General features: G+C 41.0%; 1 protein-coding gene across 5 annotated transcripts in view; it reads right to left on the bottom strand.

Moving 5' to 3' along the window:
- Nucleotides 1-358: 358 nt before the first annotated feature.
- Nucleotides 359-21707, bottom strand: part of LOC109889146 (dipeptidyl peptidase 9) — a 36080-nt gene continuing 14731 nt past the window's right edge. For all 5 annotated transcript variants that reach the window (XM_031822537.1, XM_031822538.1, XM_020480360.2 and 2 more), the window contains exons 7-21: nt 16520-16630; nt 15697-15825; nt 12529-12590; nt 12249-12349; nt 9824-10001; nt 9338-9497; nt 8951-9030; nt 8720-8872; nt 8446-8581; nt 2939-3084; nt 2645-2791; nt 2402-2554; nt 1957-2099; nt 1489-1600; nt 359-1180 (exon numbers count right to left, since the gene is read on the bottom strand). In XM_031822537.1, the coding sequence (XP_031678397.1) occupies nt 1088-1180; nt 1489-1600; nt 1957-2099; nt 2402-2554; nt 2645-2791; nt 2939-3084; nt 8446-8581; nt 8720-8872; nt 8951-9030; nt 9338-9497; nt 9824-10001; nt 12249-12349; nt 12529-12590; nt 15697-15825; nt 16520-16630 (1904 nt within the window). In that variant the 3' untranslated portion in view covers nt 359-1087. The remainder of the gene's footprint in view (nt 1181-1488; nt 1601-1956; nt 2100-2401; nt 2555-2644; nt 2792-2938; nt 3085-8445; nt 8582-8719; nt 8873-8950; nt 9031-9337; nt 9498-9823; nt 10002-12248; nt 12350-12528; nt 12591-15696; nt 15826-16519; nt 16631-21707) is intronic.

The raw sequence follows: 21707 nt of genomic DNA, 5'->3' as shown, positions 1-21707 counted from the left end.
TAAATAAATTTGCAAAAATGTAAAAAAATAAAATAAAAAATAAAAACCTTTGTCATTATGGGGTATTGTGTGTTGACTGATGAGGGAAAAAAATAAAATAATCCATTTTAGAATAAGGCTGTAACGTTAAAAATGTGAAGGGGTCTGAATACTTTCCGAATGCATTGTACATGTGACCCTATTGATTCATCTCAATCGCAATGTTAAATGTAAGTCAGTAAAAGTTATCAAAAGCTAAAGAAGCCTGCTTCTTCTGAGGCGACAAGCTCAGCAAAGACTTGATCACTAGAGTGAAATGGCATTGGAGATAGTAGTCTTAATGACTTACTACATTTAGACACTCGTTATAAATGAAGAATTCCTAAAAATACTTTTTTTATTTTAATACACACTTAAAATACCAGTTGCAGGTAGTGTGTGGTTTCCGTCCTCAGCGGCCACACCATTTGGCTCACCACACAACACTGTAATCCATCATGACTTACAACAGCACAGTCCAAAGTATGAACAAAAAAATCATTTACATTTTAGTCATTTTCAGATGCTCTTATCCAGAGCGATCAAAAGTAGTCCATATACTTTCATACTGATCCCCCTTGCTAACAGGGTGTGGCACAAATATCCCAAATAAAAACAGAAAATCACTCCTTGATGCTAACAAGCTCTTTTTCTCAAAATGCTCATGTTTGCTCTATATTTTCTACTTCTCTCCTTCTTTGCAGTCATTGTCCAGTTAAAAACTGACAGGTGACGACCCTCTGCTCTCGGCGTGGGAAGGGGTTGGTAGCATGGGAGGGCTTCTCCAGGCTGTTATAAAAATTCTTGTTTTTTAAGTGTGGTGTGAGGGATCGGATGCAAATCGCAGATGGGGCACAGTGTTTATCACAGGTGGCACCTTAATTGGAGAGGACCAGCTCATAGTAATGGATGAAATGGAATGGTTTAAAATACATCAGACATGTTTGATACCAATCCATTCACTCCATTCCAGCTATTATGACCAGTCCTCCACTCACCAGCCTCCTGTGGTATATGTGAAGGGGCATGGTAACATTGGGCAGTGGTTCTGTTCATTCAACTGCAGCCCTCAGAGGTACTGCTGGAGGAAGTGCAGCAGCATAATCTCATAGTGCTCTCCAGACTCTGGGCAGCGGATGCTGTGTCTCTCATTGGGGTAGATCTGAAGAGATGGAGACAAAGGAACAGATGGAGGAAAGAGAAAGCCCCCGGAAAGGAAGCACCGGTCTTCCTCATTTATAAAATGTTTATTTTAATGTGCTCTGAAAAGAGGCCTTGAAAAATAAATGAGTCCCATACTTTTCTTCTTTGTAGCGAATGCGTTTGTTTGTTTTCAACAACGTGTCAGCCTGGGAAAAGGTTCCACTCCATATATTCAATTCTCTCATCATCGCGCGCCATTTTATACAGTGAAGTTGAATGAACACTGTTGTCGGTCTGTGTACACAACTAAACCCACTGCCCTCCTACCTGTAGCTGATACGGTTTCCCCGCACGGATCAGTTGAGACACCAGGAAGTTGGTGTGGAAAAAGTGCACATTCTCGTCAAGGAATCCATGTAATATAAGTAACCGGTTAGGCCTGGGTAGGAAAACAAAATATAAAAGATTATCCCTAGAAAAGTTTTTAAAAAACACATTTTAGTTTCCCCTCGCATCAGAACTTATCCTGGTCCCAGATCTGTTCGTTATGTATAGCCAACTCCTATGGTCATTGTCATAAGAGTTGCCTATACAGCAGCTGAAACAGAGCTGGGATCAGGCTAATTGAGACATACATTCCAAGCAAGTCTGTCCCATCAGGACCATATCAAAAACAAGTGATGAGCAGTGTTGCAGGACAGCCGCACTTTGGAATCTCTTTACTGCTGCCTTTACGTATTGCCTGTGAAGCACCCTGAGGTTGACAGTAAACGGTAATGAATGGTGATGACTCACTCGCTGGGCAGCTTGTCTACGTGCAAGGCGACAGAACCGGCTTCGTATCCCTGCTGGTTGTTCTCAGGTAGGTCCATGTAGCGCTCCGTGTAACCGGTGTCATAGGCCATCCACACCGTCACAGGGGCACCCGCTATGGCCACCTAGACCATACAAGGACACCTCAAATCAACCAGGCTTTAAAATTAATGCTAAAATGACTTAATTTTAACTGATTGAGTGAACAGTAACCATATGTACAGTACAACCAGTCAAGATTTTGGAGCGTTAAATTCAGTTTTAGAGTCAATATTTTGAGCTTGTTGATTTAAACCAGGGCTGGGCCACATTGCTACCCCTTCATGGTTCAAAGCCATAGAACTTCACAGCCTGCAGTCACGATTAATTTCTTACACAGAATGCATGTGAGGTGAAGTTGTGCGGCGACTTCGACCTTTCCTCTCACCTTGAAGACGTTGGGCCTGTGGACGAGGCCCATGAGGGAGAGGAAGCCGCCGTAAGACCAGCCGTGGATGGCCACGCGACTCAGGTCCACAAAAGTGTAGTTTTCAGCCACGTACTGCAGCCCCTCCACCTGGTCCTCGATCTCCACCTGGCCCTGAGAACCACAGGTGAACCTAGGTGAAAGACTGACACCTACAACACTGGTGTATGGTTAGTAGAGATGTGAAGTCGTGTTACTGTTTACCATTTTGTTTTTCAGAGCCCCCTCGAACTTGAGGCCTCTCTGACAGGAGCCTCTCCCATCAATGACCACGACGGCGTAGCCTAGTGACGCTAGCGTATTCAGTCTCAGGTACTTCACTCCTTTGTATGTGTTATTTACTAACTGCACCTGGAGCACACAAACCCCCCCCCTCAACATTAAAAACATACGAGATAAAACCTTTAATATTAATATTTTTTTATATAACTAGCCTTGAAATCCAAACTGTCACAAACAAGACTATATTACAGAATACAATTTTTTTATTGAACGAACCTGGGGGCCTCCATACACAAAGAGGATTGTAGGGTGCTTCCTGCCAGGTACCAAGTTGTGTGGTTTGTACAACATGCCGTAGAGGTGGAACCCTGAATTCCCTGGGAAAGTAAAGATCTCTGGTGGGATGTAATCTCCTGGGCGCCCTGAGAAATAACATTAACACCAATATGAAGTCAAATGCATATCACTATCGAGGTTAACTGTAGATACTATAGATGTTCATTCCATTGGGGGAGTTATTATTGCAAGGGCAGATTCTATTGATGTGACTGCCCTGGGAAAGTGACTCATTCAACTATAAATAAGCAACATTGAATTTGCAGGGCCATTCTGTAGTCTCAACATGTGAGTTAAGTGTGATGCCGACAGCGTGCTTATGGTAACACAGTTCATTGATACATTCATGTTTTGTAGTCAGAGGTGAAAAGCCAACAGAAGATTTCAATGCATTGACCCTAGTGATGAGGGGGATACTTAGATATTACAATATTATTTTGGACGATATTAGAAAATTGATAAGTTCACACACAGAAAATATTCAGACCCCTTGACCTTTTCCACATTGTTAACTTAGCCTTATTCTAAAATGGATAAAATACACACACCACCCCCCCCCCCTCTCAATCTACACACAATACTCCATAAAGACAAAACCAAAGCAAAAACAGGTTGACATTTTTGCAAATGTAATAAAAATAAATAAAAACCCAGAAATACCACATTTACATAAGAATTCAGACCCTTTACTAAGTACTTTGTGAAAGCACCTTTGGCAGCGATTACAGCATTGAGTCTTCTTAGCCCCTTTTCTCTCAATTTCTGCCTGAATGACATGCCCAATGTAAACTGTCTGTTGCTCAGGCCCTGAAGCCAGGATATGCATATAATTGGTACCATTGGAAAGAAATCACTTTGAAGTTTGTAGAAATGTTAAAATAATGTCGGAGAATGTAAAACACAATAGATATGGTAGGAGAAAATCCAAAGAAAAACCAACATTTTTTGAGAGAGAGACCATCCTCTTACAATGGCAAGTATAAGGTCACACTGAAAATTGAATTGCACGCACTCAAGTTTCACTGGAAGTTGTCCCGCTAGCTGGAAGCATAGCCCTAAAAAGGTTAGCCTTATTCTAAAATGGATTCCATTTTTCCCCCCCTCATCAATCTACACACAATACCCCATAATGACAAAGCAAAGCAAAAACAGGTTTAGACATTTTTGCAAATGTATTCAAAAAAATATATATAAAAAATTAATAAAAAAATAAAAAAAATCACATTGACATTAGCATTCAGACCCTTTACTAAATGCTTTGTTGAAGCACCTTTGGCAGCGATTACAGCATTGAGTCTTCTTGGGTATGACGCTACAAGCTTGGCCCACCTGTATTTGGGGAGTTTCGCCCATTCTTCTCTGCAGATCCTCTCCATCTCTGTCAGGTTGGATGGGGAGCACTGCTGCACAGCTATTTTTAAGTCTCTCCAGAGATGTTAGATCGGGTTCAAGTCCAGGCTCTGGCTAGGCCACTCAAGAACATTCAGAGACATGTCCCTGAAGCCACTTCTGTGTTGTCTTGGCCGTGTGCTCAGGGTCATTGTCCTGTTGGAAGGTGAACCTTCGCCCCAGTCTGAGGTCCCGAGCACTGTGGAGCAGGTTTTCCTCAAGAATCTCTGTATTTGCTCCGCTCATCATTCCCTCAATCTTGACTAGTCTCCCAGTCCCTGCTGCTGACGAACATCCCCACAGCATGATGCTGCCACCACCATGCTTATTTGCTTGACAATCACCGGTTGACTAAATTTTGTGACCGCCACAGACCTAGCCACCACCATGCTTCACCATAGGGATGGTGCCAGGTGGCTTCAGTCTAGCCACTCTACCATAAAGGTATTGGTAGGGTGCTGCAGAGATTGTTGTCCTGCTGGAAGATTATCCACAGAGGAACTCTGGAGCTCTGTCAGCATGACCATCGGGCTCTTGGTCACCTCCCTGACCAAGACTCCTCTCCCCCAATTGCTCAGTTTGGGCGGGGCATTCAGCACTAGCAAGAGTCTTGGTGTTTCCAAACTTCTTCCACTTAAGAAGTGAGGCCACTGTGTTCTTGGGGACCTTCAATGCTGCAGAAATGTTTTGGTACCCTTCACCAGATCTGTGCATTGACACAATCCTGTCTCGAAGCTCTACAGACAATTCCTTTGACCTCATTGCTTGGTTTTCACGCTGAAATAAAAGGTGGGACCTTATATAGAAAGGTGTGTTAGGACACCTACTCATTCAAGTGTTTTTCTTTTTACTATTTTAGAATAATTGAGGACATCAAAACTATGAAATAACACATGGAATCATGTAGTAAGCAAAAAAGTGTTAACAAATCAAAATATATCCTATATTTGAGATTCTTCAAAGTAGCCACACTTTGCCTTGATAACCGCTTTGCACACTCCTGGCATTCTCTCAACTAGCTTCACCTGGAATGCTTTTCCAATAGTCTTGAATTAGTTCCCACATATGCAGAGCACTTGTTGGCTGCTTTCCTTCACTCTGTGGGGTCCAACTCCTCCCAAACCATCTCAATTGGGTTCAGGTCGGGTGACTGGATGCCAGGTTCACTGATGCAGCACTCCATCACACTCTCCTTATTGGGCAAATAGCCCTTACATAGCCTGGAGGTGTGTTGGGTTATTATCATGTTGAAAAACAAATGATAGTCCCACTAAGCACAAACCAGATGGGATGGCGTATTGATGCAGACTGTAGTAGCCATGCTGGTTAAGTGTGCCTTGAATTTTAAATAAATCACCAACAATGTCACCAGCACCCCCACCTCCATGCTTCACGGTGGGAACCACACATGCAGAGATCATCTGTTCACCTACTCTGCGTCTCACAAAGGCACAGTAGTTGGAATCAAAAATCTCAAATTTGGACTAATCAGACCAAAGGACATATTTCCACCGGTCTAATGTCCATTGCTCGTGTTTCTTGGCCCAAGCAAGTCTCTTCTTATTATTATTGGTGTCCTTTAGTAGTGGTTTCTTTGCAGCAATTCAACCATGAAGGCCTGATTCACGCAGTCTCGTCTGGACAGTTGATGAATCAGATACGTCTGCTACTTAACTCTGTAAAGCATTTATTTGGGCTGCAATTACTGAGGCTGGTAACTCCACTGAACTTCTTCCTTTCCTGTGTCAGTCCTGTCATGACGTTGGCCTCTTTGGGTATAGCAAGCCACATCCCCCTCTCCCTGCCTCCCCCTTTCCTCCTTCAACTAGGTTGCTGTGGTCAGAGAGACGTCGTAAATTCCTGAGGATCTCCTCATGGACACACAGTACAGAGAGAGTACATTTTCATAGAGGACAAAGGAAATCCTTCCACCTCACAGAACTTGAGGTACGAACAAATATCATGTTCCGGAGAAAGTATAAAAGATTGAAGAATCCAGCTACGAACTGGTCCGTTTGTCACAACTTGGGGAAGCTCATGGGAGAAGATGTGACCACATTACCATAACGTTGTTTATATAATAGCCTCAGATATGAGGTTTACATCTAATTGTTGTATAAGATGAATGAGTGAGTATGATACTGTTTGTATAATTGTGTAATATGATTTTGGACTGTTTAATGAAGAAAAATACAATTACCTTTTGATTTGAACTAAATCAGAGGACTGCCCCTGAGCCCAGTTAGGGTCAGGCCTCCTGGAACAGCCCTTTTTAAGCTCTTCCGAATAAAACCCCCACTCGGGTTTTCGATCAGCAGACCGAGCTTACCTCAATTACGACATGGCTAAAGGTTACAGACCATGTTTTTCTCCATTAGGGGAGACAAAGGTTGTAGACCATTGCTGAATCTTTTAACCATACCATGTGGCTAAACTCTTAGACTATCGATACCGACAGAATAAGAACAAGTCTTTGATATTAATTACTAGTCTGCAGCTAGGAATTCGATATCATTGAATGTGAAGAACGACAACTGCCGAAACATCCATTCTATAAGGTAATGAATGAATGTCACTGAACTATCCACTATAACCACGGCAGAGAGACAAGGAGAGAGACGGACAAGTCTACAAAAGAAACAAACTTTTCACCAGGGATCAAGACGACACACTGAGCGTAAATATATATATTGATTGCAATTGTTCTCGAATGAGTGAGCGTTCATGTGTAAAGGATTAGCATTTCAATTGTTATAATTATCACTCTGTAGTGACTTCTTAGGTCAACCCTCACTTCCCCTTTTGTCTAACAAGCCGCCATGCCGGTTTAGCCCACTAGGGCACATTCTCCTATCATTTCATGTAACCACATTTACCTTGTTTGTTTGTTTGTTTATACATTTCTGTGAATTACTAAGTAATAAATAAATTATTTAAGACAAATGATGTATGGATGACTCATAGTGAAGACTGGGTTCGTGCAGATAACCAACGTTTGGAATGAGACTAACGTGAGGTAAAGTAAATAATTCATTAATTCGAAGACTAATTGATCAGATAAAATATCTGAAAAGTTATATTAGGAAATTATAAATTTGTAATCTGAGTATTCTTCCTTGGTGCCGACTTCCTAGTAATTACAGTTACATGATTAATCAGTCTAATCGCGTAATAACTAATTACAGAGAATCTTTGATAAAAACTATCAGTCTTCAGTTAATGATAGTAAAGACACGACAGTCCTCATGAGAGCCAGTTTCAACATAGCGCTTGATGGTTTTTGTGACTGCACTTGAAGAAACTTTCAAAGTGCTTGAAATGTTCCAGATTGACTGACCTTCACGTCTTACAGTAATGAAGGACTGTCGTTTCTCTTTGATTATTTGAGCTGTTCTTGTTACCAACACTACTGATTGGCTCAAACAAATAAAATTAACAAGCATTCCAGGTGACTACCTCAAAGCTGGTTGAGAGAAAGCCAAGAGTGTGCAAAGCTGTCATCAAGGCAAAGGTTGGCTACTTTGTAGAATCTCAAAATATAAAATATATTTAGATTTGTTCAGCACTTTTTTGATTACTACATGATTCCATATGTGTTATTTCATAGTTGATGTCTTCACTATTATTCTACAATGTAGAAAATAGTAAAAATAAAGAAAATGTGTGTGTGTATATGCATGTCTGTATGCATGCATGCATGCCTGTATGTATGTATGTATGTATGTATACACACACATACGCCAAAACTCAGGTATTTTTCATCCTATAGCTTGTACTCCATATTTTTTAAATAGTGAGCCAACATGTTTTCAGCACTTTCATTTCCATAACTGATCAAACTAATTTTCTCATGCTCTCTCGTCTCTCTGAGGCAGACATATAGTAAGCAATATGTTTGCAGCACTAAAATCGCAATAAAATTGCAGCATTGAATCGCAATACATATAGAATCGTGAGAACCGCAATACATATCGTATCGGCACCCAAGTATCGTTATAATATCGTACCGTGAGGTCCCTGGCAATTCCCAGCCCTAACTGACCCCCTTTCTTACTTACCTGTGGCCTCCATCATGCTAGCCCAGAACTCAGGCTCTTTGTGCAGTGGATCACTCTCTGGGCCCATCAGCTTGTAGATGTGGACACAGGGAGGTGTGCTGACATTACTGTAATGGCTGACAAACATGTCAAAATTCTACAGAAAGATAGAGCAGAAACATAAGAACAGGTGCAGTCAACTAAATCTTCAAAAAGCTAAAATGCCAAAACCTCCAAGCTTAATTTCAAGGAAAAAAGAAGATGACAGAGCTTGTCGCTAAGGTAATGTACCTACCTGGCTTACAGAGCAGCTGTGGGAGAAGCCTGGCTTGGTCAGCCTGACCATATCCCCCGGGGAGTCGTAGCTCACAGTGTATAGGTGATGCTCCAGGGGCGTGTCCCGCGTGCCTTGGAAGTACACCAGCTGGGTAGCCTCGTTCACCCAGATCTGAGTTGGTAGGGATGCTAAAATGCTAAAACCCTTTAGGCATTCATTTTAGATAAGAGGTGTGTGTCTAGGGCTTACCTTGGAGCCATGTCTGGCCAACACCTCCCACTCTCCACTGGTTAACGTCACCTCTTCCTTGATCGGGCACTTAAAGTCCTCTGAAAGGAACAACCAGTAGACTAAATGAGTTGACCACAGGTGGCTGGAGGCACCTTAACTGCAGAGGATGTGCTCATAGTAATGGCTGGAATGGAATAAATGGAATGGTATCAAACAAACCAAACACGTGGTGTCCATGCATTTGATACCCATTCCATACATTATCATCAGCCGTCCTCCCCTCAGCAGCCTCCTATGGAGTTGACCTCCCAAAATATTATCAGAAATAGATTTGGGAAGGTGCACCTCTATTCACATCTTTACCATTAATCCATAAATCAGAGTATAAACAGTGTATTCTGCTACCCTCTGTCTGCATGTAGTCTCTGGTCCACTGGTAGCAGCCCTGTTGTAACAGCGTGGTGACTTTGTACAAATGGCAGAAGCCAGTTTTGGACTCGTTCGCCCAGAGGAAGGTGATCTCATCATCGTTTGTTTGAATGAAAGGATAAAATATGTCATGGACCTGAAACAAAGAAAAGGCCTTGCCATAACATGAGTCCTAGAAGAAAGAGCATTTTCTGGTTTCAAAAGGTTAAGACTAAATCTTTTCATTTCAAAATGTATAATTAGAAGAGAATTTTAACTTAACATTCATGTGACAACAAATTAACCAATAAAAACTACAGTACAAGTAACAGCAATATCAAACAAAGACATGTAACTACAACTTCGTGAAAATCAGGGCACTGCAAGCAGTAAGGATGATTTCTATTACATATTGAGTTCCATGCTTAGATCTCAAGTCAAAATCTAGGCCTTAGAGCCGAAGCCAGTTTTATTTTAACTCACGTTGATCCAGATGTCGGTGATCTCCTCGTAGATGATGAAGGGGTGAACCCCCTCTGGCACAGCCTCCACACTCTCCTCCCGTTGGGCCTGGTCCTGGGTTACAGGGATGAACAGGGCCGGGGGCAGCAGGACCAACTGGAGCCTCTGTTGGCTCCTGTCCAGCAGTACCGCCCATGCACTGCACAGAGGAACAGTGGGTTGTCAGGGTCAAATAATTAGCTGGCTAACGTTGCTAAATCGCCTCATGAATTCCATATTTCCTAGTTGATGTAGAGAAAGACGGCCTTGAAATTGAAAGGGTATATACACTATTTTAATTAAATTAAAAATCATTTGTTACAGTATACAGTGGGGCAAAAAAGTATTTAGTCAGCCACCAATTGTGTTCTCCCACTTAAAAAGATGAGGCCTGTAATTTTCATCATAGGTACACTTCAACTATGACAGACAAAATGAGAAAAGAAAATCCAGAAAATCACATTGTAGGATTTTTAATGAATTTATTTGCAAATTATGGTGGAAAATAAGTATTTGGTCACCTACAAACAAGCAAGATTTCTGGCTCTCACAGACCTGTAACTTCTTCTTTTAGAGGCTCCTCTGTCCTCCACTCGTTACCTGTATTAATGGCACCTGTTTGAACTTATTATCAGTATAAAAGACACCTGCCCACAACCTCAAACAGTCACACTCCAAACTCCACTATGGCCAAGACCAAAGACACCAGAAACAAAATTGTAGACCTGCACCAGGCTGGGAAGACTGAATCTGCAGGTTTGAAGAAATCAACTGTGGGAGCAATTATTAGGAAATGGAAGACATACAAGACCACTGATAATCTCCCTCGATCTGGGGCTCCACGCAAGATCTCACCCCGCGGGGTCAAAATGGTCACAAGAACAGTGAGCAAAAATCCCAGAACCACACAGGGGGACCTAGTGAATGACCTGCAGAGAGCTGGGACCAAAGTAACAAAGCCTACCATCAGTAACACACTACGCCGCCAGGGGCTCAAATCTTGTAGTGCCAGACGTGTCCCCCTGCTTAAGCCAGTACATGTCCAGGCCCATATGAAGTTTGCTAGAGAGCATTTGGATGATCCAGAAGAAGATTGGGAGAATGTCATATGGTGAGATGAAACCAAAATATAACTTTTTGGTAAAAACTCAACTCGTCGTGTTTGGAGGACAAAGAATGCTGAGTTGCATCCAAAGAACACCATACCTACTGTGAAGCATGGGGATGGAAACATCATGCTTTGGGGCTGTTTTTCTGTGAAGGCACCAGGAAGACTGATCCATGTAAAGGAAAGAATGAATGAGGCCATGTATCGTGAGATTTTGAGTGAAAACCTCCTTCCATCAGCAAGGGCATTGAAGATGAAACGTGGCTGGGTCTTTCAACATGACAATGATCCCAAACACACCGCCCTTGGCAACGAAGGAGTGGCTTCGTAAAAAGCATTTCAAGGACCTGGAGTGGCCTAGCCAGTCTCAACCCCATAGAAAATCTTTGGAGGGAGTTGAAAGTCTGTGTTGCCCAGCAACAGCCCCAAAACATCACTGCTCTAGAGGAGATCTGCATGGAGGAATGGGCCAAAATACCAGCAACAGTGTGTGAAAACCTTGAAGACTTACAGAAAACGTTTGACCTCTGTCATTGCCAACAAAGGGTATATAACAAAGTATTGAGAAACTTTTGTTATTGACCAAATACTTATTTTCCACCATAATTTGCAAATAAATAAATTTAAAATCCTACAAATGTGATTTTCTGGATTTTCTTTTCTCATTTTGTCTGTCATAGTTGAAGTGTACAGGCGTCATCTTTTTAAGTGGGAGAACTTGCACAATTGGTGGCTGAATAAATACTTTTCTGCCCCACTGTATATGAATATCAAATCATAGTTACTGTAGCTGGCTAACTTTTTGGTCATGCTCTGTGATACACCCCTCTGGAGAGAAGAGATAAGTGCTGTTCAAAAGATAACCAGCCCGCATTAAGATTGATTGGCTATTGGTTTCTTGATGCGGTGACGTTTGCCTTAGCGGAGACCAAGACAACTGTCACCCACCAGGAGTGGTTAACTTGCCATTTCAGCCCAGCCGGTAGCACAATGGTGTGAGAACTAGTCCAGATTGCTGGTGAGTGTGGGATGGAATAGAACTTTAGGTGGTGTTGACCTACGTAACACGATCGGGCTGTCATTGTAAATATACATTTGCTCTTAACTGACTCGCCTGGTTAAATAAAGGCTAAATAAAAAAATATCTGAGATGAAACCACAAGGCTTGGTGAGGTTTTCATATTTACAAGGACTTTACTCAATGACAGGAACAATTACACCTTTACATCACAGATATAATCCACTCCATGGCACAGATAGCTTTGCTTAGTTGTGTTTGTTCCAGTCTTTTGAACTCACTATTTGCCGTCTTTTGTCCAGCCGGCGCGGGCGATGTACTCAACCCCAGGGAACAGGGTGGTAAAAGGCAGGACCAACTCCTTGTCCTGGGTGCTTACAATCTAATGATAACAAGGACTCATAAGAATAGGCAGAAAGGCATTGAATGACATACAGAAACATATGGAACACATAAAAGACCACAAAAAGGGAACAGAAGGCAACATACAAGATGACATGCAGAATACGAAGACAGACCAATACAGTTCAAAACCATGATAACTTTTTAAGCTGTTCTTACTCTGCCAAGGTGGTCGGTTCTGATTTCTACCAGTTTGAAAGTAATTTGAGGATTCTTACTCCCTGAAAAGAAAAATGGAGAGGAGGGCAATACAAGTTACCCGTCTTAGATATCACGTCTTGTCTGGCACTCCTGTCTAATAGCTCAAGTTACTCAAATGTACAGTACCAGAAACACCTACTCATTCAAGGGTTTTGATTTATTTTGACTCTTTTCTACATTCTAGATTAATAGTGAAGACATCAACACTATGAAATAACACATATGGAACCATGTAGTAACCAAAAAACTATTAAAAAACAAATAAAAATATATTTGAGATTTTTCGAAGTAGCCACCCTTTGCCAAGAGTGTGCAAAGCTGTCAAGGCATTCTCTCAACCAGCTTCATGAGGTAGTCACCTGGAATGCATTTCAATTAACAGGTGTACCTAGTTAAAATGTAATTTGTGGAATTTCTTTCCTTCTTAATGCGTTTGAACCAATCAATTGTGTTGTGACAAGGTAGGGGTGGTATACAGAAGATATCCCTATTTGGTAAAAGACCAAGTTCATATTACATCAAGAACAACTCAAATAAGCAAAGAGAAGCGACAGTCCATCATTACTTTAAGACATGAAGGTCAGTCAATACATAACATTTCAATCACTTTGAAAGTGTCTTCAAGTGCAGTCGCAAAAACCATCAAGCGCTATGTTGAAACTGGCTCTCATGAGGACCGACACAGGAATGGAAGACCCCAGAGTTACCTCTGCTGCAGAGGATAAGTTCATTAGAGTTACCAGCCACAGAAATTGCAGCCCAAATAAATGCTTCAGAGTTCAAGTAACAGAGCCATCTCAACATCAACTGTCCAGAGGAGACTGCGTGAATCAGGCCTTCATGGTTGAATTGCTGCAAAGAAACAACTACTAAAGGACACCAAAAATAAGTCTTTCTTGGGCCAAGAAACACGAGTAAATGGACATTAGACCGGTGGAAATCTGTCCTTTGCTCTGATGAGTCCAAATTTGAGAATTTAGGTCCAACCGCCTTTTCTTTGCGAGACGCAGAGTAGGTGAACGGATGATCTCTGCATGTGTGGTTCCCACCGTGAGGCATGGAGGTGGTGGTGTGATGGTACTTTGCAGGTGACAGGTCATGATTTATTTAGAATTCAAGGCACACTTAACCAACATGGCTACCACAGCATTCTGCAGTGATTGTTTGTTAAATGTGATAAGCCATGTGTAATATCAATTTGTATAGTTTACTTAGCTACTTGAGTCATCTCTCTCCACTCTTTCTCTCCGTGCCACTTTCCACACATAGCCACGCCCCCTTTCACTCAAGGAGCGTATTTGATGTTCCTCAACCACGACACACTTGCACTCAGTCTGCATGGTCAATGCAGCACATACAACAATGCTGATGATGACAAGAATGCCGTTTTCACTTTGCAGCTTAATATAAATCCACTAGCATTCTATAATGACACTATTAGTTTGTGTTTCTTACATCAACAAACAGCTAGTTTGTCTTCACTTAGCAAATTGCCCTGAATCTTGAGATATTAAATGTTAGCCACTAATACTAATAGCTAGCTAGTGAGATGTACTGAGTAAGAGCAAATGTAGCTAGCTAATATGGCCTGATAATACCAGTGATGGTGTAGACCTAAATCAGCATGTTGTTTGTGCAACAGTATCTTCCAAATCAAAGAGGAATATGCAAAGCAGGAATATGTTAGCTACATGAAATAGCTAAGAGAAAACATGCAATGTATTTAAAGCTTGTAGGATCCCCTAGGAAACACTTAAACACTTTGGTTCCTACCCTGTCCCAATAACACCTCCCTGGCATTTTAATTTGCCGTCATCTCAAACCCTATTCAAAGTGCACACTATTATAGTCTAACTATAGAATTAGAATAGACATTATATTTCCATGATTCCAACAGTTTTGCTCTACTTCTCAAGTCAAATCGCAATTGGTAAAAAATAAGTCCTAGATTATTTGCCCATATCGTGCAGCGTGAAATTGTCAATTGAGCAGTGGTGTAAAGTACTTAAGTAAAAATACTTTCAAGTACTACTTAAATATTTTTTTGGGGTATCTGTACTTTACCATTTTTGACAACTTGTACTTCACTACATTCCTAAAGAATATACTGTACTTTTTACTCCATACATTTTCCCTGACATCTAAAAGTACTCGTTACATTTTGAATGCTTAGCAGGACAGGAAAATGGTCCAATTCACGCACTTGTCAAGAGAACATCCCTGGTCATCTCCTGCCTCTGATCTGGAGGACTCACTAAACACAAATGCTTTGTTTGTAAATGATGTCTGAGTGTTGGTATGCCCCTGGCTATCTGTAAATATATTTAAAAAATGAATTTTAAATGACTTTTACTTAAGTATATTTTATCAATTACATGTACTTTTGATACTTAAGTATATTTCAAACCAAATACTTTTACTCAAGTAGTATTTTACTGGGTGACTCACTTTTACTTGTGTCATTTTCTATTAAGGTACCTTTACTTTTACTCAAGTATGACAATTGGGTACTTTTTCCACCACTGCAATTGAGTGCAGGAAAGTTGAAGTTGAATTGAACAGTAGAAAACAAGAATGGAATGGAGAAAGACTCACTTATAATGTATGTGCTGCCACCCTAGGATCATGTAGAACTTTTACTTTTCAAAAACAAAAAAATACCATGATATAATATTTTGGCCATATCGCCCAGCCCTAGCTTAGCATATATGGGAACTCCTTCAAGACTGTTGGAAAAGCATTCCATGTGAAGCTGATTAAGAGAATACCAAAAGTGTGCAAGGCTGTCATCAAGGCAAAGGGTGGCTACTTTGAAGAATCTAAAATATATTTTGATTTGTTTAACACTTTTTAGCTTAATACATGATTCCATATGTTATTTCATAGTTAATGTCTTTGCTATTATTGTACAATGTAGGAAATAATACAAATAAAAACATTGAAAGACTAGGTGTTTGCAAACTTGACTGGTACTGTATATTGAAGTATAAAATCCAACTCTGCCTAGCCACAATAGTCACATGAAAATGTAGATAGTAGCCAATACAGTTCAATAAAAGGTTATGAATCAGTACTACTAATACTTAAAAAAGGCGATTTGGGGTGGGGATGAGGGTGAGCGCGGACCTGTGCGGGGGTATCTGTAAACATCAGCCTTGCGCTCCTCCAGGGCTGGGGAGGGAACGTGAATTAACTCCACCTCTGACTCATCCACCTCCTCATACAGTAACTGGAGGGTCTTCCCCCCATCTGGGTCTGAAAGAGAAACTTATTGAGTTGACCATTTTATTCAAAAGCAAGTATGTGCTAAAGTCTTTGTTGGGTATCTGTATTTTACTATTTATATTTTTGCAACTTTTACTTCACTACATTCCTAGAGAAAATAATGTACTTTTTACTCCTTACATATTCCCTGACACCCAAAAGTACTCGTAACATGTTGAATGCTTAGCAAAACAGGAAAATGGTCTAATTCACACACTTAAAAAGAGAACATCCCTGGTCATCACTACTGCTTCTGATCTGGCAGACTCACTAAACACATGCTTCATTTGTAAATTATGTCTGAGTTTTGGAATGTGCCCCTAGCTATTTGTTTAATACAAGACATTTGAAATGTTTTGTACTTTTGATACTTAAGTATGTTTTACCAATTCCATTTATTTTTGATACTTAACTATATTTAATACCAAATACTTTTAGACTTTTACTCAAGTCGTATTTTACTGGGAGTAGCCTAACCTGGTTTAATTTGTCTTCAACAATCCAGTAAGATTTAACTAACCTTTTTTAAATTATTAAACTTACAGTAGTAATGAAAAACAAAATGCATTTTATTGATAAGATAAAGAGAAATCAGGAGTCCCTGTTCAGTCAAAAGCTACATCTCTGGTAGAGGGAAAGGAAACATAAGGACAAGCATCACAAAAACCATCCAGAAAAGACTAACCTTCAGGAGCAGCTGGCGACCACCAGTAGCCCGTGAAGCGGTCAAACTCCTCCTGGATTACAAAGGTGGCAATGCCTGCAGACTTGGGGTCCTCCTTCACATTATTCATCCCTAAGAAAAAAGGTAGAGAAGGATGCACTGTCAGGAGAATGCTCTCTGCTTTCCATTTTACGTTAAAAGATGATGCCCTTTCATTAACCTTAATTTAAAAGATTAAAATAATAACAAAATTGGTCATCAACACTACAGGATACTATTTTAAAGAAAACTCTTGCTAGTATATTTGCACATCATATATCGTAGCACGCACTCCAGCAGTTATATCTCACTGGCCACACCCAAAAGCCAATTCCTCCTTTGGTCTTCTTTCCTTCCAGTTCTCTGCTGCCCATGACTGGAACAAATTGCAAAAATCTCTGAAGCTGGAGACTCACATCTCCTCACTAGCTTTAAGCAACAGCTGTCAGAGCAGCTTACAGATCACTGCAGGTGTACATAGCCCATCTGTAAACAGCCCATCCATCTACCTACCTCATCCCCATACTGGTATTTATTTATTTTGCTCCTTTGCAACCCAGTATCTCCATCTGCACATTCATCTTATGTCAATCTACCATTCCAGTGTTTAATTGCTATATTGTAATTACTTCACCACCATGGCCTATTTATTTCCTTAACTTACCTCATTTGCACTCACTGTATATAGACTTTGTTTTCTTTTGTTCTACTGTATTATTGACTGTATGTTTTTTGTTTATTCCATGTGTAACTCTGTGTTGTTGTATGTGTCGAATTGCAACGCTTTATCTTGGCCAGGTCGTAGTTGCAAATGGGAACTTGTTCTCAACTAGCCTACCTGGTTAAATAAAGGTGAAATAAAATTTTAAAAAAATATGTTTTTACCTTTATTTAACTAGGCAAGTTAGTTAAGAACAAATTCTTATTTTCAATGACGGCCTAGGAACAGTGGGTTAACTGCCTTGTTCAGGAACAGAACAACAGATTTTTACCTTGTCAGCTCGGGATTTGACATTGCAACTTTTCAGTTACAAGTCCAACGCTCTAACCACTAGGCTACCTGCCTAGTGATGGAAATGTCATGCAAATGAAATCCAGGCCTGTATGCATCTTTGGTATTACCCCAAAAGAGCACCCTTTGATACATTGAAGAGCGTGCATTCAACATAAATCTAATTCAATTGAGAAATACCACAACTCTGAAAGCTGACAAGCATCAGTCTCAAAATAGTTTGCTTGTTTAGTAGCATGCCAACCTTCATGGCTGTAGGAAAGTCTATCCTCCTAATTTTTGAAAGTTCTAATGTTACTGGCCCCATTACAACAAAAATACATGTAATTTTGTTCTTGAAACAGTTCATTGAAATACTGTAGAATCCCATTCATTCCTAATGAGTACTGCTTCTTCTGGGGAGTGCCAATACGGCGGACCGGTATACAGTGGTCACCAACCAGTCGATCTCCAAGGCATTCCTCGTAAATTCACTCTGGGGTGCCAGAGTGTGCGTCCGTAAATTCAGAGCGCTCCGCTCTGAGAGTGTTCAGAGCGCACACTTGGAAGCTCTGGCCGAGGAGTAGAGTTGATCCGAGCGTTCTGACCACACAATGGCAGCCAAGCACCCAAGCTAACGTTGGCTAGCTACTTCCAGACACAAATGAGAACACCTCACTCGGACCATTTTTCACACCCTAGCAGAGCTGGTTAGGCTGTTATGTTATCCAGAGCGTTGTTGACTAACTGTGCTGCTGGCAACAATTTAAATACGTTTTTTGCCAACGTTTACCGACACCGGTCATTTTCAACGGGTGCTGAGGATTCGTAAATTAATCCGTTATTCTGCACTCTGGTGCACTCAGACGAGAGTGCTCTGAAATCGAAGTAGATAGCCAGAGCGAATTTACGAACCGTTTCGCGCTGTTGATAGTATATATGCCTACTATTGGCCAATCAGATAGCTCGGATCACTGTGCCGGCACAGTTTCCTCGAGCCAAAGACTGTAAAAAAAAACTAAAAGTAAAGCAAAGTTGATACTGTGAGCAGGGCCGAATTAACGTTGTGGCTTACCGGCGCTGAAGCCGCTGGGCCCAAGAGGCAGCCAAACAAAATAAGTAAAACATGTAATATAAATAAATATATATATATATATATCTGCACAACACAAAGGGCAACCAAACGCCTGCAATTAAGCATAGGAGAGATCAACCCATGCTGCATATGCAGTTGAAGTCGGAAGTTAACATTCACCTTAGCGAAATACATTTAAACTCCGTTTTTTTACAATTCCTGAAATGTTTTTATGCTAGTAAAAATTCCCTGTTAGGATCACCACTTTATTTTAAGAATGTGAAATGTGAGAATAATAGTAGAGAGAATTATTTATTTTAGCTTTTATTTCTTTCATCACATTCCCAGTGGGTCAGAAGTTAACATACACTCAATTAATATTTGGTAGCATTGCCATCAAAATGTTTAACTTGGGTCAAATGTTTTGGGTAGCCTTCCACAAGCTTCCCACAATAAATTGGGTGAATTCTGTCCCAAAAGTACAATCTTTGTCCCCATGTGCAGTTTTCATGGCGGTTTTGGAGCCGTGGCTTCTTCCTTGCTGAGCGGCCTTTCGGGTTACGTCGATATAGGACTAATTTTTCTGTGGATATAGATACTTTTGTACTTGTTTCCTCCAGCATCTTCACAAGGTCCTTTGCTGTTGTTCTAGGATTGATTTGCGATTTTCGCACCAAAGTACATTCATCTCCCGGAGACAGAATAAGTCTCCTTCCTGAGTGGTATGACGGCTGCGTGGTCCCATGGTGTTTATACCTGCGTACTATTGTTTGTACAGATGAATGTGGTACCTTCAGGCGTTTGGAAATTGCTCCCAAGGATGAACCAGACTTGTGCAGGTCTACAATTTTTTTCTCTAAACAATTGTTGCAAAAATGACTTGTCATGCACAAAGTAGATGTCCTAACCGACTTGCTAAAACTATCGTTTGTTAACGAGTTTTAATGACTCCAGCCTAAGTGTATGTAAACTTTCAACTTCAACTGTACTCTGCATTTGGTTGGGGTAAATACTGTGAACTGCTGCCTTGAGACAGATTCGTGTTTAACGTTTGTGCAGTCACTATATTTTTTTATTTTATTACTTTTACCCCTTTTTTGTGATATTCAAATTGGTAGTTACAGTCTTGTCCCAACGCTGCAACTACCCTACGGACTCGGGTGAGGCGAAGGTCGAGAGCCATGCGTCCTCTGAAACACGACGCTGCCAAGCCAAACTGCTTCTTGAAACACTGCTCGCTTAACCCGGAAACCAGCCGCACCAATGTGTCGGAGGAAACACTGTCTTGCTGGTGACCGAAGTCAGCACGCCACAAGGAGTCACTACAGCGCGATGGGACAAGGAAATCCCAACCGGCCAAACCCTCCCCTAAGCCAGACGATTGCTGGGCCAATTGTGCACCGCCTCATGGGTCTCCCAGTCACGGCCGGCTATGACACAGCCTGGGATCGAACAATGGGCTGTAGTGACGCCTCAAGCCTAGACCGCTGCACCACTTGGGAGGCCCTGTGCAGTCAATATTTAACTTTTGCTCCAAATCTACCTGGCGTGGCAGACTGTTTTCATTTTTTTCTAAACCTGATATTGCAGTCTAATTGAAACCCTCAAATCCTTTTCCGGTATGAGGTGGCCTGCCCATGCACAATCAACAAAAGCATTATGCCTCAATTATGCCAATGTTAGTCAGCCTCTTCTAGAAGTATCTGAGGATGAAAATCTAACATGGCTCTACCACTCTACACCCAAATGGATAAACTTGAAATAGCTTTCTCTTTAACTTGTGAAACACAATACTCCAACGTTTTCAGAATACAAGCACTGCACTTAAGGTAGTCCAACTGGACCTGTCTAAGGGTGTTCGTTTGGTAGTCTCCTTTAGAGATTGTGGCCTCCTTTAGAGAATGTGGCTGTGCTCCAGGATCAGTTTGATAGCTTTGAGGCAAAAGGAAAGGACATGTCGCCAAGCGTTCTAACGCTTTACAGACCTAACACAACTGAGAAGATGACAAAAACACACTGATGAGTCAAAAGAGGCAGAGCCTGACTGTCGTTAATCAATGACAGTTTAGCAGAAATTTGCTGTTTGTGTTCACCGTTGTGATTGACACACTTATTGATGAGTTGGATAGGAGGTATGAGTCATACAAAGAGCTAAACAACTGCTTTGGATTTAATATACCTTCACTTTCCACATAAGACCTACATGGATCTGCACTCAACCTTCAAAGTAAATATCAATCTGACTTGCAACATGATTTTCCAGATGAAATTGTCCAGTTTAAAGAATGTATTAAAAGTAGGGGGGAAAATTGCTTCACATGTTCTAACAGAGCAATCTACATGAAGTCTTTCACAATATTGACATTGCCTTGCGAATATTCTTGACTTTACCCGTTACCTATGCATCAGGCCAGTGGTGCTTTTCAAAGCTTGCTCGACAAAAACAGACAAATCAACAATGGGACAAGAAAAGACAAACATTTTAATCTTACGGCTCTTGGGAATGATCTACTCAGAGCACTTGATTTCAAGGACATAGTTGCAGATTTCACTGCTTGGAAAATTAGGAACAAAACCATTAACATAAGCCAAGATGACACTTTTTGTAACAGCATAAGGACTGAAGCTCGTCCGCTGGAGAGGCTGTCCAGGCAGCTGGTAGTGCTGAAATAGCAGAGGCCGCGCTCTTGTTTTCTTTGCGTAGGCTGTCTGGATGGTATCTGTCCATGGTCCTCCTGAATCAATATTGTGACCATGCTGTGTAGCCTAGGTTATGCAACTGTAATAATATGCTTTGTGGACTTTAATGTTGCTCTCCGATTTTAACTGTGATAATTATGAAACAAACATATAAAATGTTATGCTTACTGTGTTGTATTGTAGCCTAGGCTCAATTTATTTAGTTTATTTTGAGACGACACACACGTATATAATCCCATGCATAAGGGGCTCATTCATCAAGCTAGGGGAAGCTAAGCTCTAAATAAATTGAATTAAATTTGCCCAAATTATATAGCTCATGATTAGCCTACTCCTGTCTATTATACAGAAATAAAATCATTCAAAATAGGCTACTAAAGCATGATTTGGCCACAGAGGATCAT

Source organism: Oncorhynchus kisutch, linkage group LG4 (genome assembly GCF_002021735.2).
Source record: "Oncorhynchus kisutch isolate 150728-3 linkage group LG4, Okis_V2, whole genome shotgun sequence".
Taxonomy (NCBI): Eukaryota; Metazoa; Chordata; class Actinopteri; order Salmoniformes; family Salmonidae; genus Oncorhynchus; species Oncorhynchus kisutch.
This window is presented reverse-complemented; position numbering and strand designations above follow the sequence as displayed.